Below are 21,736 nucleotides of genomic sequence, written 5' to 3' on the forward strand. Positions count from 1 at the left end.
GGAGGAGTAGAGCTTAAAGATGATGTGAAGGGCAAGGTTTTTTTTTTACACAAAGAGTGGTATCTGTCTGGAATGGGTTACTAGGGGTAGCATTGAGGTGGTGGAACTTAAGAGCATTTAGATAGATACATGAGTAGGAAGGGAATGGGGAGATATGGATGATACACAGGAAGATGGCACTTGGTATAAATTAACATCAAGATTGGCAAGGGCTGAATCATCTGCCCAGTATTGTACTGTCCTGCTCTGTTCTTAAGGGTGTTTCCATCTATTCAGCTTTGATCCAGGGTGGGTACCTTAGCAGTCACTTCCAGATTACTTGTGGAAGAACCACGCCATCATTATCCAGTGAATGTAGGTTTAGGTCATGTAGTACTTATTACCTAATGCATGGACTTTTGGTAAGACAACGTTGAATCTCTTTGGACTGCTTCATAGTCCTTTTTCTAACGGGATTCCACAGAAGTGCACACTGCATTCTGGATGTGATCTAACTTGCATTTTATATAATGTTCACGAGCACTTCCTTTCCCCTGATGTTCCAGCTCACTAGTTCAAACATTTCTTTGGATTTTGACTTTTGTAATTGTACCTGATGCTACATATTTGAATAATTATCACCATAGAAGAATGCTGCTTCTACATTCTCCATGTGCTGTTTTCGGAAGAACATTAAACCTTGTTTATCGGAAAACAATTAGCTTAAAGAAAGCAGGCACTGTTCCATTGACGGATGTCGTGATTCTAGATGTGCATGCCTACAGTTTCAGAGAAAATCTACTTATCATTGGGGCATTTTAATGTAGCAAATGAGGAAATGTTACATGATGACAAAAACTTTCTACTGTCACTATAAACATTTTAGGACAGTTTAAATGTAGACAGAGTGAAATGACGAACCCACCCTGGATCAAAGCTGAATAGATGGAAACACCCTTAAGAACAGAGCAGGACAGTACAATACTGGGCAGATGATTCAGCCCTTGCCAATCTTGATGTTAATTTATACCAAGTGCCATCTTAATGAAGCCACCAGGAAATGAGAAATGAAGTGGGAGTTTGAATGAATTTGTTGAACTTAAAAGCAACCACCCAAAGGGACAAACAGCATTACTTCTCAAATGGGTAATTACCTATTGGTATCTTTAATGATGTAATTGTTCCATATTTTTGAAATTGTCCAACTTTTTCCTAGGTCGAAAGTGATTTCTTTCTCCAATCTGAAGCTACCTTAAAATGTAGTTCACCTGCACCATGAACATGATTCCTTCATCTTCAATAGCTAAACTTGTTTCTTTAAATCAACAAAGGTTACATAGTTGTATTAGATTATAATCATTCGATATTACATTGCTAAATGGGAGAAGCAGTCAGCTTCTGATTTTTCAAAGTTCAAAGTAAATTTATTATCAAAGTGCATACATATTATCATATACTAACCTGAGATTCATTTTTATGGGCATGCACAGTAGATACAAAGAAGTACAATGGAATCAATTTAAAATTACACGCAAAGATGGACAAAAAACAATGTGCAAAAGAAGGTAATCTGTGCAGATACAAAATAACATAATAAATAAGTAATAAATAATATTGAGACCATGAGTTGTAAAGTCCTTGAAAGCGAGTCGATGGGTTTTCAGCCGTTATCCTGGGTGTAGAGAAGTAACTCCCTAAAACTGAAATTTTGTCAACTTGATTGCAATGTAATGTTTTAAAGTTTTGGCACACTGTAGGTATTTTCTCTGGAATTGTTAATTGTTAATAGAAGTTAAAGTCACTGTGTCTATAGACTATAAAGCAAACAAAATTTCTTGAGTACATACTCACTTTACATGAGTAATTCAACCCAGCAATAGCTTATCAGTCATCATCTATTCTGCTTCCACTTACACTATAATGAAATAAAACGTTCCAGTTCTAAAACGAAATTCCTGATATCAATCTACTATTGTGACAGTCATTATTTGTGTTATCACTGGAGCAGGATGAATGGGAGGTAATGAAAACAAAACTATTCAGGGATTTTTAATGTAGAATCCAGGACGGTGTTTCTCTTGGCTGCAGTGGCCACTGTCCTGAAAATAAAAGTGGTTGGCCCTTCTAGCCAGAGATGGAAAGAACCTTTTTCACCCAGAGGTTAGTGAGTCTATAAGATTTCAAGAAGGATTGTTGGTGCTCAGTCACTGGGTATTTTCAACACATTCATGGAGGTTCTCATGATGTTTGCCAAGATTGTTCACTAATTCAATAAGGAATAATCTAATTTAATTTATTTTCTTTTTCTCTTTTTTTTAACAGGTAGAGGAGAAAAGGTAAGATTTTTTTTGAAACATCTTTAAATCAGGAAAATCAGATATTATTTCAAGAATAGGCATACAGCTGTTTTATTGTTCTTGATTAAAATGATTGGAAATGAAATTTGTCCTGGATAACAAAAAGTAAGCATGAGAAGCACGAAACATAAGCATGTTGGCAATCCAATTAATGTCCTGCAAATAATTCGGGCGTGGGGGGGGGTGTATAAGAAACAGCTCTGATGCGAGACCAACTACTGAAATAAAGTTGACAACATCCAAAACTAATTTCATCTCTTTGTATTCTGCTTTTCATTTCTCACATTACTTCTAATGAAAAGAATGCAAATTTTCTAGTTTTCAGTGAGGCAAACCCCACCTCCCCGAAAACATTATGCCTTGTTGTTTGAGGCATAACTAAGTTTTGAACACAGTATGCAAAGTTACACACTTGAAACCTCTATTTTACCGGGGGGTCTCTAGAGATGCGACTCGTTAGCCCTTTGCTAACAGCCACCGGACTCACCAGACTCGGTATGTCCAGGGTCAATATGACTTGCTCCACGTGCAACACCCTGCGCAAATGGGACAGCTTCCTCAGGCATCTTCCCTCCTGACTTCTCCCAGCTTCTGCCATAAAGGTCTTGACCCACACCAGTGTCCGTCACAAAACTTCTCTGCTCAGCATTCTCTAGAACCTTCTACCAATTTCACCATCCTGACTGGCTGACACAACGTTCCTAAGTTGAACAACATAGCTTATCTTTAGCTCAAACCCAAACATACTAAAAGCAGAACTGCTAAAGTGAAATACCTACAACATAGCAGTAAAAATCCTAGCCAGGGCGTTACACACAGTTTTCAACAAACAAGCTGTGAAGTAATTCAACGGGTTAAGCTGCAGAGGTGTGAGGAAGCACATTAGGACTGAGAATGGAGAGGCAAGATGGCGGGGGATGGAAAGTGGAAGTGAGACGACTGGTGGACTGAGGAGGGGTGTCAGACAGGCAGAAGGTGCCAGGTAGGGAAGGGGAGTGGCAGTAGAATTGGAATACAGTGGCACTTGATAGTCAGAGGTAGGGAGAGAAAAGAGAGAAAATGAAACAACAGATGGAGCAAGGTGAGTGTAAAAATGGAAGACAGCAAGTGGAGGGAGATGATCTCGAACAGAAAATGGAGGAAAAGGTGAACTGCACTTGGAATCAGATGAGAAGAAATGGTGGGAAACGGTTTGAATGAGGTGGGCAGATAGAGCTGGAAGGAGGAAGGAGACAAAGATGGGTGAAGTGGGGTTTGGCAGGAAGATCAGAAGAAGCGAAGGGGGAAGGGAAAAAACCTGAATTTTTGCTCTCTCTCTTTGCCTGCCTTCATCTATCATTCACCTTCCTCTATCTTCCAACTCAAACTCCCCCTTCCCCTCCCTCCCCTCCCCTACCTGGCACCATCTGCCTGCCATCATTCAACCCTCCTCAGTCCACCAATCACCTTGGCATTGTTTCTTGCCATTCCTCTTCCCCTTTCTAGACTGGCCATCTCACCTCTCCAATCTCAGTCCTGGTGAAGGTTTCAACCTGAAACATTGATTATTTATTTCCTCCCACCAAAGCTGCCCGACCCATTCCTGCCTGTTGTTGGTAGCTCCAGATTCCAACATTTACAGTCTCTTGTGTCTACACTGTTCTCAACCTCTATTCAAATGGACCACTTAGAGACTCCCTCATGAAAAAATGAGATAGTTTATGAAGAGAGCTATTCTCATTGTATTCTCATAACATGCAAATTAAAAATATTATTTGGAAATTTAGAAAGACAAAGTTAAAATGATTAGAAGGCTCACAGCCCTACTTGTAAATATATATAAGTACAGGGTCACATTCAGTATCATTCATATATCAGGATCATTATAGGATAATAGAAAGAAAGCATAGATGGTTCCAGCTATATAGAAAAAGTAAACTTTTCAAGATCTAAGAAGTTTTTTGATGTACCTCTAAACTAATGTTTCTGTCTCTTACAGGGACAGAAAGGTGAACCTGGGGAAGTACGCAGAGTAAGTAATTTTATATAGTCTGTTTTCACGCTCACCTGCTTTTAACTTTTTTGCAATGACCATTTGTGATCTATTGGTAACTACACTGTTCCGAAACTGGCCGTTCAAAAGCTTGTATTTTATGTAAATAAAACTGAGAGTTTAAGTAACTTGAAAGAAAGATGAAGATAAATTCCTCATTGTATTACTAAAACAATAGTATTATCTGCTGTCAATTTGTTCAATTAATGTCTTCTTTTGATCTCTTTCCCCAGGTGGTTGGAATACGAGGACAACCAGGCCCAGCAGTAAGTGGTAATTTTATTATTCATTGTTATGCTTTTACATTATATATATGAAAATCCATTTCCTTTCAGGAGTAAATGAAATTACTTAAGGGCTGTGATGGTTCCACATTTTCCTCACCAAATGCAAATCTAATGAAAACGTCCTGTTGTAGCAGTGTAGGTGGAGAAATTAGTTCACATTGTTCTGACTGCAGTCTCTGATGAACAAGCTCTTTATTAACACTTCTTCTGCAGAAGTACAATTTAAAAGGAATCTCTATGAGCAAAAGTTTGAAGCAAATTCATGACTATGTAATTGTTATTTTCTGAGAAATTTCTACAAATTAGTCATAGTCATACTTTATTAATCCCGGAGGAAATTGGTTTTCGTTACAGTTGCTCCATAAGTAACAAATAGTAATAGAACCATAAATAGTTAAATAGTAATATGTAAATTACGCCAGTAAATTATGAAATAAGTCCAGGACCAGCCTATTGGCTCAGGATGTCTGATCCTCCAAGGGAGGAGTTGTAAAGTTTGATGGCCACAGGCAGGAATGACTTCCTGTGACGCTCAGTGCTGCATCTCAGTGGAATGAGTCTCTGGCTGAATGTACTCCTGTGCCCACCCAGTACATTATGTAGTGGATGGGAGACATTGACCAATATGGCATGCAACTTAGACAGCATCCTCTTTTCAAACATCACCGTGAGAGAGTCCAGTTCCATCCCCACAACATCACTGGCCTTACAAATGTGTTTGTTGATTCTGTTGGTGTCTGCCACCCTCAGCCTGCTGCCCCAGCACACAACAGCAAACATGATAGCACTGGCCACCACAGACTCGTAGAACATCCTCAGCATGGTCCGGCAGATGTTAAAGGACTTCAGTCTCCTCAGGAAATAGAGACGGCTCTGACCCTCCGCGTAGACAGCCTCAGTGTTCTTTGACCAGTCCAGTTTATTGTCAATTCGTATCCCCAGGTATCTGTAATCCTCCACCATGTCCACACTGACCCCCTGGATGGAAACAGGGGGTCACCGGTACTTTAGCTCTCCTCAGATCTACCACCAGCTCCTTAGTCTTTTTCACATTAAGCTGCAGATAATTCTGCTCACACCATGTGACAAAGTTTCCTACCGTAGCCCTGTACTCAGCCTCATCTCCCTTGCTGATGCATCCAACTATGGCAGAGTCATCCGAAAACTTCTGAAGATGACAAGACTCTGTGCAGTAGTTGAAGTCCGAGGTGTAAATGGTGAAGAGAAAGGGAGACAAGACAGTCCCCTGTGGAGCCCCAGTGCTGCTGATCACTCTGTCGGACATACCGTGTTGCAAACACACGTACTGTGGTCTGCCAGTCAGGTAATCAAGAACCCATGATACCAGGGAAGCATCCACCTGCATCGCTGTCAGCTTCTGCCCCAGCAAAGCAGGGCTGATGGTGTTGAACGCACTGGAGAAGTCAAAAAACATGACCCTCACAGTGCTCGCTCGCTTGTCCAGGTGGGTGTAGGTACGGTTCAGCAGGAAAATGATGGCATCCTCAATTCCTAGTCGGGGCTGGTAGGCAAACTGGAGGGGACCTAAGTGTGGCCTGACCATAGGCCGGAGCAGCTCCAGAACAAGTCTCTCCAGGGTCTTCATGATGTGGGAGGTCAATGCCACCAGTCTGTAGTCATTGAGGCCACTGGGGCGCGGCGACTTCGGCACAGGGACAAGGCAGGACGTTTTCCACAATACAGGAACCCTCCGGAGCCTCAGGCCAGCTAAATGTAGCTGGCTTAGCCAAAAATAAAACTTTCCAATTGACATATTTTGGAAGTTTCAAATTATTGGACAACAAATTTCTTCGAAAGTGCTGCTTACTTAGAATTTTTATTTTGCTTATGATAGACCACTTGAAGCTGATCACAAATACAATTTCAGATTACTTGTATCAAGTAGCAAGTTGAAGAAACAACAAATTAACTTTTATTGAATATAATTTGTTTAATTGCATAATGGTGCTGATGCTTTGCAATAGTCCAACTAAGCTAAAAAAAAGTTTTGTTGATCATCATTTGTACTTGGTGTCTGAGACTTCTCACTGGTGTCCAAAAATAATCTGTCCAATGATAATCAGCCAGCATTGATGAATTCCAGTTGCTCTGCTACAGTTTCTCCATGACTGCAATGTCTTGGTGAAATCTTTCACCAGGCTCATCTCTGATAGCATCAAGATTTGAAGGGAAGAAGTCTAAATGGGAATGCCAAAAATGAATCTTTAGCGACATGTTGAATTCCATGGTTTTGTTTGTTTGAAGCATGTTGTCAACCAGTTGCAAATAATTTGGTGCTCTGTAGTTGCCAATAAAAATTTCAACAACGTCCTCGAATGCCTTCCTTGTGATTACTCCAATCCCACTAGAAGTTCTTTAAGTTGCCTGTCATTGATGACCTGTTTGGTTTATGGACCAACAAAAATGCCTTTCTTAATCTTGGCATCAGTTACGCTGACTTGAATTATGAATTGAAATAACAAAGACTGGCAATCTCAAAAAGACGGTGCATGGTAGGGACATTTCATAGTGATCTTCATGATCAGCAGCCCAAAATCCATAACATACACCTAAAAGTATTCAGGAAGCAAAACCTTTGTTGTCCAGTGTGATCTGAAACAAACTTAAGTATATTGAATGAGTAAGGATTATTTTTAGTCATCTTTACTGATTTAAAATCAGGTTACATACAGTTTGGGAATGATTTACAATAAAAACATCTAAAGTTTTTGAAAAAACTGTTTTCATCTGTATTATTAAAGCTCTGTCAAGATTCTTAAATTCACTAATGATTATGAATAAACTCTTCTTGGGCTTCCAGCTGGGTACAGGTATCAATTTTAACCAATGTTTCGATGACAAAGTCCTCCATCTTGTCTAGTCCGGTGGGAAATTTATCCCTGTCCTCCATTCCTCCTCTTTGGTTAGTCCTCAACCAATCAGGGTTCTGCTGTCCCACCTTGTTTACAACCGAATTCCAGTTCTTACTTAGAGTGAGACTTTCATCTTTGTAAAAGTTCTTATTCTCTAGTCTTATCTGAATGGCTTCCTTCATGAGGCCAAAAGACATTGGTGTGGTACAGTAGTTTTGTGCCATTGAAGTCAATCCCATGGCCATTGTAAATGCAATGTTCTGCTATCATTGATTTTTCCAGATAACCCAAACGGATACAACTCCTGTGCACCTTGATGCAGGTTTCCAATGTGCATCCTGTCTGACCAATGTACGCTGCTCCGCATTCACAGGAAATCCTGTAAATGCCTGAGTCCCAGGTCATCTTTGACCTGCATAAGCAGGGATTATTGCTTTCTTGTGGATTTGTGGATGGTATTAATTTGGTATTTCTTCGGGATCCTGGTGATCTTTCCAGAAATTGTGGAAATATAGGGAAGACATGAGGTAGTGACGGGTTCCTGCTTGCGGATAAGAATTTGAACAAAGATGAAAGTCTCACTCTAAGTAAGAACTAGAATTTGATTATAAACATGGTAACAAAGTGGAAACCTGACTGGTTGATGACTAACCAATCAGGAGGGACGGATGATGGAGGTATAAATACCACCAGACTTGACATGCCTAGGCATCATCCCTGATGAAGATGGCTTTGAAATGTCAGTTAACATCAATACCTGTATCTGGCTAGAAGCCTGAGAAGAGTTTATTTGTCATATAAGCTGGGAAAGCCTAAAAAGAACAATCCTTTCTTGATTATTTAATTGTCAACAATTATATTCTTTTGCACTGGCCAATTCTGGTGGTTGATGGGATTTTTCTAAGTATTTAAATCTTGAACAAGTACAAACACCAGTGCAATTTGTGCACAGATTGGTTATTGAGTCTGTGCAAGATTTTATGCATGATCTTTATACTATGTATAAATTCCTATCACTTTACTGTAAGTCAGATGTGCCTCACTGAAATAAAAGGGCAAAGCTTTACCATTCTAAAACCCACACTATTTCTTTAGAGACAGACTAAGTATCCTTGGATACCGGAGACCAGCAACATATTCTACCATTTTTCTGCCTCTGATCTATTAAATTACATAAAGATTTAGCTTTGTGCAATCATAACAAATTCTATTGATGGCTTGGTGGTGAGATCACTGTATGTGTGACTCAGGAATCTGGGTTAGTGATTTGGAAGCAAGTGTTTTACTTGGAATTTAAACACAGTTAATTAACTAATTTCAGAAATAAAAAGCTGGTATCTGTCATGGTGTCCCTGAAGCTAACAAGGATTTTTGATTGTAAAGCAACATCTTATTCATTGCAGTCTTTTCAGGAAGAAAATCTATTAACCTCCCCCAGTTTATACGTGACTCGGGATCCGTGGCAATGCCACTAAAACTGTCCTCTGAAAAATCTTAATGGATGAGATTGGCTTCTGAAAGGCATTAAATACAAAGGTTATAAGAGATGGGCAAAAAAAAATCAATGTTGTGCTAAGCAGATCAACTCAAAAAAAAGCAAATGACAGCACAATATGCATATATGATAAAAACAGGCTGGGGGATGGGTGTTGTAGATTATAATTAATTTCACTGTAGTGCCTATTTGATGCTACAAGCGTCAGAAGCTGTCCACAAGCCTTCCCTGACTCTCATAGAAATGGTCACCCATTTGGAACATTTGTCATGTTGGGAAGTTATATTGAAGTCGAATAAGATGGTGAAGCCTAATAAGGAGATTTGGGTTCAGTTCTGGTCACCATGTTCTGGTTACAGGAAAGATATCAATAAAATTGAAAGAGTACAGAGAAAATTTACAAGGATATTGCTGGAACTTGAGGACCTGAGATATATGGAAAGGGAAAATAGATTTGGACTTTATAAAATCTCTCATTCTCCTACATTCTGTGGAGGTATACAAAATTAGGAGGAGTATAGATAGGGTAAATGCAAGCAGGCTTTTTCCACAGAGGTTGGGTGAGACTAGAACTAGAGGTCATCAGTTAAGGGTGAAAGGTGACCCAGTGGCTCCTGAAACTTATATACAGGAAATTACATTATACAGTCTTGAAATGTTTAAAGGGAACCTGAAGGGGTTGACTTCACTCAGAGGGTGGCGAATGTGTGGAACAAGCTGCCAACAGAACTGGTGGATGCGGGTTCAATGTGGGTGTAACTTTAAGACTTTTTTTTGGAGGATGTGGTCACAATGATTGAATAGATGTTAATAATATTATATTCTGTTTAGAAGACCAGAATGACTTTTGGTTATAAACAACCGCACTGGCACTTTCCTACTGTCTCAGCTACGTCTGGTTTAGATCAAGTAATAATTTTATTTGCACTGATTAGTTAATTCTATTTATCATTTCAATAGCAGCTGCTAACTTAGAAGATGCACTTAAATGACCTTATCCTTGATGCTTATTTATCCAGCAATTCACATCCATTAATCTTAATTAAAAATTTGCACTTCATCAATAAAAACATTTATTTTTTCAGGGTGCTCCAGGTTCTCAAGGCCCAAGGGGAGTGGAAGGCCCAAAGGGACCAATGGTGAGTAATGACTTACACAGTTTGACCACAGGTTTCAGGCATTGTTATGCAAAAGTCGCATTTTGAGGTACTGGTATAGTTGACTTCATGTCTGGTAAGGTATTATAAAATTACATTACTTAATTGCCCTAATGTTGTGACCATATGATGAGAAAAAGTTAAAAAACACATTTAAGCAAATATAGCAAGATTATTGATAAATAAACTAAAGATATCTGAATTACATGTGACCATATTAAAGTAAGATTGAGAAAGGAAACCACAGAAGCAATGGAATAAATCTTCTGCCAAGGTCTCATGGCTATATTAGTAGATGTGCCCAGAAATGGGCAATTCCTTGGAGGAGAAGATACTTAGATACTTTTGCACATGGTAGGCACCAGCTGTAGAACAGTTGCTCTGTGTATTTATATTTTCTCAAGTCCAGCATGACAGCACAAATTTCCACAAGTTTTCCAACTCTCAGTCTGGGTTATCCATCTCCCGAGCCCATGACATATTAATCTGGCATCAATACAACAGGCTCATCCAGATGAGTAGGAGTTATAAGATGCTGGGAGTAGAATAAGAAATAGCTTTTATTTAAATTAAGTATGTTAGTTTAAACTTCTTTCACTGCAGATAAGTTTACTCTTCTAACTTTTAATTATTTTTGAATGATTTTTTAACTTTCAGTTTAAAGGGCAGGTTTGGCAGCCTGTCATCAAGCAATAACATATAGAGGCAGATTTAGCCATTTAACCCATGGTGAGTCTGCTTCACCATTCCATCTTGGCTGATTTATTATCCTTCTCAATCCCGTTCTCCTGCCTTTTACTTGTAAACTTTGATACACTTACTAATAAAGAACCTCTGCTTTAAATATACCCAGTGACCTGGCCTCCACAGCTGTAATGAATTCCATAGATTCACCACCCACTGGCTTAAAAAAAACTCATCTCTGTTCTAAAGGAATCATTCTAAAGCTGTACCCTCTGATCCTAGACTCCCCACTATTGGAAATATCCTCTACACATCCACACTATCTAGGCCTTTCAATATTCAATATGTCACAGTAAGATTCCCTGCTCCCCTCATTCTTCTAAACACGAGTGAATACAGGCTAGGGGCCATCATATGCTCCTCGTATGTTAACTCTTTCTTTCCTGGGACCATTCTCGTGAACCTCCTCTGGTCTCTCTCCAATGCCAGCACAGCCTGGCCAAAACTGTTCACAATACTGCAAATGCAGACTGACCAATACCTTGTAAAGCCTCTGCATTAAATCTTCGCTTTTATTTTCTAATCCTCAGGAATGGATGGTAAAATTGCATTTGCCTTCCTTAGTATCAACACCTGCAAGTTAAACTTTAGGGCAGGAGTGGCCAACCTGTTACATTCCGTGTATCAATTTTTCACGCACAAGTTCAGATGCACCATACAAATCTTGTACCCCCATTCAATTCCTGTAAAAATGTTAATATAGACATATTTAGCATTTTTACGTGATATATTGATTTAATATAAAAACAAGATAAACATTACTTACCTTAAAGAGACTTTTAACAAATATATTTTGTCTTCTTTTGATTTCTTCCTTTTTCTTAATCGCATATTCTTTCCGTAACTCAGACCCAAGCACTAGCTTTAGTTTTCCTTCTATTTCAGTCTGATGTTGTGTTTTATAGTGTCTATTAAGGTCATGACTTCTATTATGTGAGAAAGTGTTTTCACAAACAATGCACAATGGTTTTCCTGACTGACCCCCTATAAACAAGAACTCATTTTCCCACTGTTCATTGAATTCATGCTTACTATCACTTTCTGCTTTTCTTTTGCTCATTTTTTTTAACTGTGATGGGTAACTGAATGTAAAAACAAGGCTTAATTTTCAAAAAAGTACAAAACTGCGAATGTTCACAAAGGACAAACAAAGCACAACTCCGTAGCGCACGAGTGTCAATTGTAAACTGGTTGGCAGAAACTTGCGATGCACCACTGGTGCAGATGCCTGGCGCCTCAGGATCAAACAAGTATCTTTCTTTTTCAATTTTTTTTATTGAGTTTCAAATTGATAAACATAATGATACAAAGAGATCGGGATTACATTAATAACGGTAAACATATACAGACCCAGACTCCAAGTAACATATTTAATTTAAACCTCACAATCTCTTAATAACTGAACATGAGAAAGATTCAAAAAAAGTTTTTACCCTTACACTAAAAAAAAACAAAACAGAAACTGGGCTGCCATATTTCATTGGTTAAAATCATTATTTGTCATTAACTCTGCTCCTCTATACACAAACAAAAAGTTATTAAAAAGGATTTGGAAAAGGTCAACTTACATCGTATGAAAATGTTGAATAGATCAAACAAGTATCAAACGTGTATTGAACAGTTATGAAACGACTGCAGAACAAAATTCCTTCTTTCCTAGTTTGACTCATTGAACTTTGTTTTAAAATTGAAAACAGATTAATGTGAAAGAAGATAAAATTTGCCAAAAGATGTGCATGAAATAATAAAATTGCTAAAAATAATTGCTAAGTTTTAGATTTATTCTCAGTAAAACCCATCTCTAGCTCTAAGCTACTTGAATTCCTGTTATAGATATTTTTTCTACAAATCAGTTTTTGGTTAATACTTTTTGCATGAGTAGGCTTATTTTTTTTATTATTATCACTGGGGTGCAATGTGCCACTTCTAATCATCCAATACGCTACTTTTGGCGCATGCGCCAGAGGTTGGCCATCCCTGCTTTAGGGAGTCCTGCAGTGGGGCTCCCAAGTCTCTGAGTTTGCTCCCCTTTTAGAATACAGTCTACCCCTTTATTCTTTCTACCAAAGTGCATGACAATACATATCCATACACTGTAAAGAGACGTTCCAGATGTATAGAGTTCTTTCAGCTGCCAAAACCTTTTTGAGAGCTCAGCCAGTCTATGTATTGAGAGACAGCCACCCAGTACAAAATGGTGCCCTGAGGTATGTTAGTGGAAACCACATAGTGCTGGTTACTAATGGCCTTTGATATCAGGCAACAGATAATCCCGCTCTCCTCTCCCCACCCTGTTATTAAACTGGAATAAAAACTGACTAGTAAGTGGAAAACTGCTGCCTTAAATAGTTGTTGTATTTAAAAGTGAGGGAAGATTATGTCTAGTGTCCCGTGAACCAAACAGTGCTGTGCCGGCGATAAGAAGTAATAGAAAAATTATCTTGAAACAGGAAACAAAATATTGAGTGGCACAGTTGCATCGTGGTTACATAATGCTATTACTGAACCAGTGACCTGGGTTCAATTCCGTCACTGTCTTTAAGGAGTTCGACCAGTCTCTCTGACTGCGTGGATTACCTCCAGGCGCTCTGCTTTCTTCCCACACTCCAAAGATGTATGGATTAGCAGGTTAATTGGTCTCAGCCAAGGGTGTAATTGGTCGCTGCAAGTTTGTTTGGCTGGAAGAGCCTGTTATTGTGCTGTATCTCTAAATTTAAAAAAAAAAGTTTTTCTGAAGTGAAGAGGCTTCAGTGTGGGCCCGAAATGTCAACTGTACCTATTCCTATGTATGCTGCCTGGCCTGCTGCGTTCACCAGCAACTTTTATGTGTGTTGTTCTGAAGTGAAGTTATGCTTGAACAATACTAAATGTTATCAATACGTAACAGAAGATAGGCATGTGTCATTGCAAAAGATATGATGCATTTGAATATTTCAAAAGGATTTTAATAACATGTGCAGATGAAAACAAAATGAATATTGCTTAATTTCTGTTCTGACCCCAACAAAACTGAAGAAATATTAAGCTCGTCTTAACCATCAATATTTCTGTGCCTAAGTTTGGCCTTGTTGCTTTTAGTTCCAATAGTTTCTTGATGCACATTTTTGCTTCTTTAGGTTGAAAAAAGTATTAATGCCAAGAAGTACTCAGGTTTTTTTAAACCATGAGCATTAAATATATCAGACTAACGTGTGCAAGTCATCAAACATAAGGAAGGTGTAATGCACTAATGAAAATTTATAGTGAAAAAAACTGCAGGTGCTGTAAATCTGAAATTAAAACTAGAAAATCTCAAAAACACTCAGTAGATCAGGCAAAGAGAAACAAAGTTAACGTTTCAGGTTAAAAACCCAATATTTAATTTAGCAAGCAACATACATCAAAGTTGCTGGTGAACGCAGCAGGCCAAGCAGCATCTATAGGAAGAGGCGCAGTCGACGTTTCAGGCCGAGACCCTTCATCAGGGCAAATGGTGTTTGACCTGAAATTTTAAGTTTCCCTTTCCTGACTATATTGGTGTTTATGTCTCAAAGTACAAATAAGTTAATCCAATTACTGTAATGTACAAAATATTCTTTCATAAGAGGATTGTAACACTTGCTGTTCTATTTGTAAGAGCTTTACTTTCCGAGAGACAAAATTAATTTGCCAATGGAGCCAACTGGAAGACGGGAGATATTCTGCATAGAAATGTATTTCTATTTTATTTTATTCAATGTCTAGCATTTATTTAGAGAGGACTGGAATATAAAAGCAAGGATGTAATGCTAAAGCTTTATAAGCCATTGTTCAGACAGCACTTGGAGTATTGTGAGGAGTTTTGGGGCCCTTTCTTATCTGAGAAAGTATGTGCTGGCATTCGAAAGGGTCTAGAGGAAATTCAATAGAATGATTCCAGGAATGGAAGTGTTAATATACAGGGGGTGTGGTTTGGGGGTTGTGTGGATTTTATTCAAACCTATCAAATATTGAAAGATAGAGTGGATCTGGAGAGGATGTTTCTTCTAGTAGGGAAGTCTAGCACTAGAGAGCACAGCCTCAGAATAGAAGGATGTCACAGAGATGAGGAAGTTTTTTAGCCAGAAGGTGGTGAATCAGTGGATTTTTAAAAAATTGAGATACAGTGTGGAATCGGCCCTTCAGGTGTTTTGAGCCACACTGCCTTGCAACTCCTGATTTAATCCTAACCTAACCACAGGACAATTTACAATGACCACCTGGGTAGGTCATTGGATCCTGGAGGAAACCCACATGGTCATGGGGAGAATGTACAAAATCTGAGCCTGGGTCACCTGTATTGTAAAGCATTGTGCTAACTGCTATACTACCATTCCGCCCATTGCCACAGAAGGCTGTGCAGGCCAAGTTGCTGGGTGTATTTAAAGTGGAGGTTGATAGGTTCCTGATTATAAAGGGCTTCAAAGATTACAGGCAAAAGGCACATTGATGAAGGTAGAGCAGTAGATGTAGTGTATATGGATTTCAGCAAGGCATTTGATAGGGTACCCCATGCAAGGCTTATTGAGAAAGTAAGGAGGCATGGGATCCAAGGGGACCTTGCTTTGTAGATCCAGAACTGGCTTGCCCACAGAAGGAAAGGAATGGTTGTAGATGGGCCATATTCTGCATGGAGATTGGTGACAAGTGTTGTGCCTCAAGGATCTGTTCTGGGACCCTTACTCTTGTGATTTTTATAAACAACCTGGATGAGGAAGTGGAGAGATGGGTTAGTAAATTTGCTGATGACACTAAGGTTGGAAGTGTTGTAGGTAGTGTGGAGGGCTGTCAGAGGTTACAGTGGGACATTTTGGATGTAAATCTGGGCTGAGAAGTGGCAGATGGAGTTCAACCCAGATAAGTGTGAAATGTTTCATTTTTGTGGGTCAAATATGATGGCAGAATATTGTATTAATGGTAAGACTCTTGGCGGTGTGGAGGATCAGAGAGATCTTGGGGTCCAAGTCCATAGGACACTCAAAGCAGCTGCTCAGGTTGACTCTGTGGTTAAGAAGTCATACGGTGTATTGGCCTTCATCGATCGTGGGATTGAGTTTAAGAGCCGAGGGGTGATGTTGCAGCTATATAGGACCCTGGTCAGACCCCACTTGGAATACTGTGCTCAATTCTGGTCACCTCACTACAGGAAGGATGTGGAAACCATAGAAAGGGTGCAGAGGAGATTTACAACGATATTGCCTGGATTGGGAAGCATGCCTTATGAAAACAGGTTGAGTGAACCTGGCCTTTTCTCCTTGGAGCGATGGAGGATTAGAGGTGATAAGATGATGAGAGGCATTGATCGTGTGGATAGTCAGAGGCTTTTTCCCAGGGCTGAAATAGTTGCCGCAAGAGGAAACAGGTTTAAGGTGCTGGGGCGTAGGTACGGAGGAGATGTCAGGGGTAAGTTTTTTACGCAGAGAGTGGTGAGTGCGTGGAATGGACTGCCGGCAACGATGGTGGAGTTGGATACGATAGGGTCTTTTAAGCGACTTTTGGATAGGTACATGGAGCTTGGAAAAATGGAGGGCTATGGGTAAGCCTAGTAATTTCTAAGGTAGGGACATGTTTGGCACAACTTTCTGGGCCAAAGGGCCTGTATTGTGCTGTAGGTTTTCCGTTTCTATGAATGGGATTGGGAGAGACAATAAACCAGCAGGAATGGCGGAACAGAATCGGTCAGCTTAATGGCTTAATTCTGCTCCCAAGTCTTATGGTCTAATATTAAACCGAAAGAGTTATAATCATTAGCAATGTGCATTTGTGCTGCTTCATGAATATAAAGCTAACTTGTACAAGGTGATACAAAGATAGCTTGAAAATTAACTTGAGCATTGTAATTTTTCCTGAACTTGAATTTAATTTTTGGTTTATAGGGTGTGCGTGGCCCACCTGGATCTGATGGTGTGCCTGGAATTCCCGGAGAACCTGGTCCTCCTGGTCCACCTGGACATCCCACTCATCCTGGCTTTCAAAATGTAAGTACCTGTTTAGTAGATCCTCAGGGAAAGAAAATTAGTTCATTTTGAACTCACTAATAATCACAGCTTTAAACTTTAATTACTGGGCAATGGAAATAATCTTTGTTATCTTTCATCAGCTTTGGTAATTCCAAATTTGTTTGATCCATTTCCAACAATTTAGAATTTACAAGATTAAGCAACAGACAGCTTAGTCCCTTGATCTAACTTGAAACTTTTCCCTTTTTACTTCACCTTCTGCACCATTTTCATACCAGGTTTACAGTTTATTACAAGGAAATGCACTTAGAAAATATAGCAGCTGTCTGCATCTACATTGAAAGGCTTAAGTATTTAGTTATTCCATTTAGAGGTGTACCTATGATTGGAGAACATTAAAAGCTACCTTAATGGCAGTGAATCTGCCAACTTGAAAAAAGGAACTGAATTTCTAGTTTATGTGAACTCTTATTCATAGACATACAGTAAGACTGTTGTCCTTTAATTGTTTGATGCAGCATTGGTTCACTATGCATCCAACTTGAAATATTTAAAAGGAACAATATTTATATGTTCTGATTTTAAAAAAAATCATCTACCAAATAAATATTTTTGCCTTTACATTTTCTTTTCAGGTTGGAATAGATCATCAAGACGTTTTTTTTAAAGAAAGCCAATAACCTTGTTTCCTTCCACTTTATTCATCCTTCTCTTAGTCATGTAATAACTTAAGATGAGGCTGTGGTATTGTAAGCTTGATTCTCAGGCCAACAGTTACTGAATGAATGTTTGTTGTCTGCACACAATGGAGAACACTGACAAATTAAATAGGACCACACAGAATATCACAGCATGCTATTGGAGAAATTTAAAACTACCTCCAATATTATGGAGTACATACTTTATTATTGAATTTAATATTGATGAAGCAAGAGTTAAAGTCTCCTTAAGCATTTTTGTTCCTCTTGCCAAAATAATTTAATAGATTTAGTTTAAAGTTAATTAAATATAGGTGACAACATGCCATCACAAAACCAGCAAGAATAGCCTGCAGCATTTACTTCCTCAGAAGTGACTCCACCTGAGTTTATGTATCCAGCATTCTCTTGAGTACATTTTACAATTCTCTGTTGCCCAGCTACATTTTCCTTTTGTTCACTTGTAGGATGAGAGTAATTTGCTTTGTTTCTCCTCACACAGCAACTTGCTTCTCAAATGGCTGGCGATAATGAAAAGGCAGGTCTACGTGGCCAAGTGGGAATGGTGCCAGGAGTTTCTGTAAGTCAGCTTTTAAGAGTCTCTGGAAGTGTGTTCAATATGGCTTGGTTATTGCAAAGAATGCATTTTATCTGTTTCCAGAGAACAGATAACCTTCAGTAAATCAGAAATAATGACATTTAAAATAGAACCATTTTCAAAGTATGTATACGTTAACATTTTACCCTGAGATTAATTTTCTTGCAGGTGTTTACAAAAAAAATACAATAAACTTTATGAAAAACTATACTTAATGAGTGACAAACAACCAATGTACAATCTTTTATAACTCAGGTCCTCCAGTCCCAGCAATATCCTTTTAAATTTTCCCTGAGCTCTTTTAACCCTGTTTGCATCTTTTCTGTACGTAGGTGACCAAAACTGCACATAATGTTCCAAAACAGGACTCACCAATATCTTGTACAACTTTAACATAACATCACGTCTCCTGTACTCAATACTTAGATTTATGAAGGCCAATGTGCCCAAAGATTTCTTTATGACTCTATCCACCTGTGGCACCTCTTTCAATTAATTATGGACTTGTATTCCCAGATTCCTTTGTTTTACCACACTCCTCAGTGCCCTACCATTCACTGTGCAAGACTTGCCCTGGTGGGACCCACCAAAATGCAGCACTTTGCAAGTTGTCTGCATTAAATTCCATCTGCCATTTTTCAACTCATTTTTCCAGGGTGGTCCAGATCCCACTACAAGCTATCAGAATCTTCCTCACTGTCCACCAATCTTGGTGTCATCTGCAAATTTGCTGATCTGGTTAACCACACTATCATCCAGAACCTTGATATAGATGACAAACAATGATTTAACCAGCACCAATCTCAGTGGTATGCCACTAATCACAGGCCTCCAGTCAGTGAGACGACCATCTACAACCACAATTTGTTTCTCCCACAAAACCAATTTACTTCCTCATCTTGAGTGCCAAGCGACTGAACCTTCTTGACCAATCTCCTGTGCGGGACTTTGCCGAAAACCTTGCTCAAGTTCATATACTGTCATACGGTTTCATCCACTGCCTTGCCTTCATCAACTTTCCTAGTAACATCCTTGAAAAACTTTAAAAGATTTGTTATATATGACTTGCCATACTCAAAGCCATGCTGACTATCCTTAATCAGTCCATGTCTATCCAAATACTCATATCTGGTCCCTTAGAATATCTTCCAATAATTTTCCCACTACTGATGTCACACTCACCAGCCTATAATTTCCAGTTTATTCTTAGAGTCTTTCTTAAACAACGGAACAACATTGGCTATTCTCCGATCGATAATGAGGCTAATGTGGAGAAATGTATCCAATCACAAAGCACACCTGTATTTCATACAAAATATTACCTGATTCATATTTGTCATCTCTATTAATACATGACTGGTTCAGATCAAATATTCTGGTGAGTGGGAAATTATTTAAATACAAATAAATTTATTTAGGTAGGAGATTGAGAAATTATTTAATGAGGAAATAAAAGTTATTTTCCCAGTCACATCCATCAATATGAGCCACTTAAAAAGTTCTCACATTTTGTGAGAAGATGTACACTGCGTGTGTCGAGAGAGATTTAATGCACCCATTTCTTTAGATGTTATGCAGGCCATTCAGTTCAAATCTCATAGCATTTAACTTCAGCTAATAATCTGGGATTTAAAGTAAAGAGCAAGTCAATAATAAAGGTGACCACATATTATCAAATCAGTCTAACAGGCTTGCTAATGTCCTATGAGGGAAGAATTCCGTAATCCTTCCCTGGTATAACATGCAGATAGGCAAATTTCTGATTCCTAATGCTCAACAATGGACCAGACATAACCTTGACAAAGAAGTTTAAACTTTTGTAGCTCATGACTATCAGCATCCTGCAGTACAAGAAGATTGAAACAAAGGGACATCTAACCCTCCCCAGTGTGAGGCCTATGACAGGCATTGTCCCATACAGATGAGTACCTGTCAAAGATTCTCTCTCACTCCTCACTGTTGTCATCTTCTTCCTGCATGGAGAATGAAGGATCCCATTCTCAGGTACTTCAAATGAAGATGGGATAATGGTACAAGAAAGGAACTAGCTTAGTGTGTGAGTAGAAAATACTGAATGTGGGATTTTACCACTTTAGGGGTAAGGATGAGATGAACCTCAAGTTCAAGTTATTGACCTCCAACTGTACACGTGTACTGTCAAATGAAGTGGTGTTTCTCTGGACTAAATGACACTTTCAATAGACTGTGTCATTCTCCCAAGTAAACACGGATGCAAAAATACCTATTTAAGATCTCCCCCATTTATTTTAGTGCCATGCATAGCTGACCACTCTGATCTTCAAATGCATCAATTTTGTCCCTTGCTATCCTTTTGCTCTTAATATATCTGTAGAAGCTCTTGGGATTCTCCTTCACCTTGTCTGTTAGAGCAAATCCATGCCTTTTTTTAGCCCTCATAGTTTCTACTTAAGTGTTCTCTTGCATTTCTTTTACTCAAGTACCTCATTTGTTCCTTCCTGTCTGTACCTGCTATGCACTTCACTCTTCCTAACCAGTGACATGCTTCCTTTGAGTGATTGCGAAACTTGCTCAGCATTCAAAACAATCATCCGCTCGAAACTAACCACTAAGCTCCAAGCTCCAAGCTCTAAGCTCTAGGCCTTGATATCTCTGTGTGCACCTGGATCCTCTATTTTTCCACTTATAGACCCCAGTCAGTACAGATTGGCAACATCTCCTCCACAATCACCATCAGCACAGATGTACCACAAGGCTGTGTGCTTAGCCCCCTGCTCCACTTGCTTTATACTTATGACTGTGTGGATAAATACAGTTCCAATGCCATATTTATGTTTGATAACAATGCTACTGTTACTGCCCGAACCAAGGATGGTGATAAATTGGCATAGAGGAAAGAGATTGATAATCTGGCTCAGTGGTGTCAGAACAACCTCTCATGCAAAATTAGTATAATCAAAGAGCTGATTATTAACTTCTTCAAATGTTTAGCTGTGGTCAGAAATAAATTTGGACAAAATGTTGAACTAATGGAATATAAAACAATGGTCCTTGCTGTGCAATGTGGTTAGGTTTTGTAATAAATAATCCTGCAGTTTTCACACCTGAATACTTACTAAAAAAGCAAATTAAAGGCTCTTGGTTTACTAATTAAATGATTCTTTTATTATTTTTTTGAGTGTCAAACTTTTTGGAAGTGACAAACTACTTTATTTCTGTGCTGTTGAGTCTTTACGTTTAACCTTGTGAACGCAGTGAAAGATGAGTGAGACCATATGGAAGTTTGGTCACCAACATATTTTGAGTATTATTTTGTGGAGGGTTCAGTAACCATTTATTATCCTTGTTTAGGAAACTTGCAGACTTGCTGGAAACAAGTCTTTGAACACAGTGTGATCTGACTCCTTAACGAAGATTAGAGATTTCACTAAATGTATAAATGAGCCATAATATACACTGTAGTTAATAACAAAGTTGTAGAATATGTTATCATTGATAATAAAATAACCTGAAATTACTGGACCCACAGAACACACACTCTTACGACCCATTCCTCATTTTTATTTTACTTGTGCACAAG

General features: G+C 38.8%; 1 protein-coding gene across 1 annotated transcript in view; it reads left to right on the plus strand.

Annotated features, from left to right (window-relative positions):
* The window catches only part of LOC134348514 (collagen alpha-2(V) chain-like), a 296,032-nt gene that overhangs the window by 134,189 nt on the left and 140,107 nt on the right, over positions 1-21,736 (plus strand). Inside the window, exons 3-8 of the mRNA XM_063052002.1 lie at positions 2,302-2,315; positions 4,315-4,347; positions 4,602-4,634; positions 10,109-10,162; positions 16,798-16,899; positions 18,082-18,159. Coding sequence (XP_062908072.1) covers positions 2,302-2,315; positions 4,315-4,347; positions 4,602-4,634; positions 10,109-10,162; positions 16,798-16,899; positions 18,082-18,159 — 314 coding nt within the window. The remainder of the gene's footprint in view (positions 1-2,301; positions 2,316-4,314; positions 4,348-4,601; positions 4,635-10,108; positions 10,163-16,797; positions 16,900-18,081; positions 18,160-21,736) is intronic.

This window comes from Mobula hypostoma, chromosome 6, assembly GCF_963921235.1.
Source record: "Mobula hypostoma chromosome 6, sMobHyp1.1, whole genome shotgun sequence".
NCBI classification, from domain to species: domain Eukaryota; kingdom Metazoa; phylum Chordata; class Chondrichthyes; order Myliobatiformes; family Myliobatidae; genus Mobula; species Mobula hypostoma.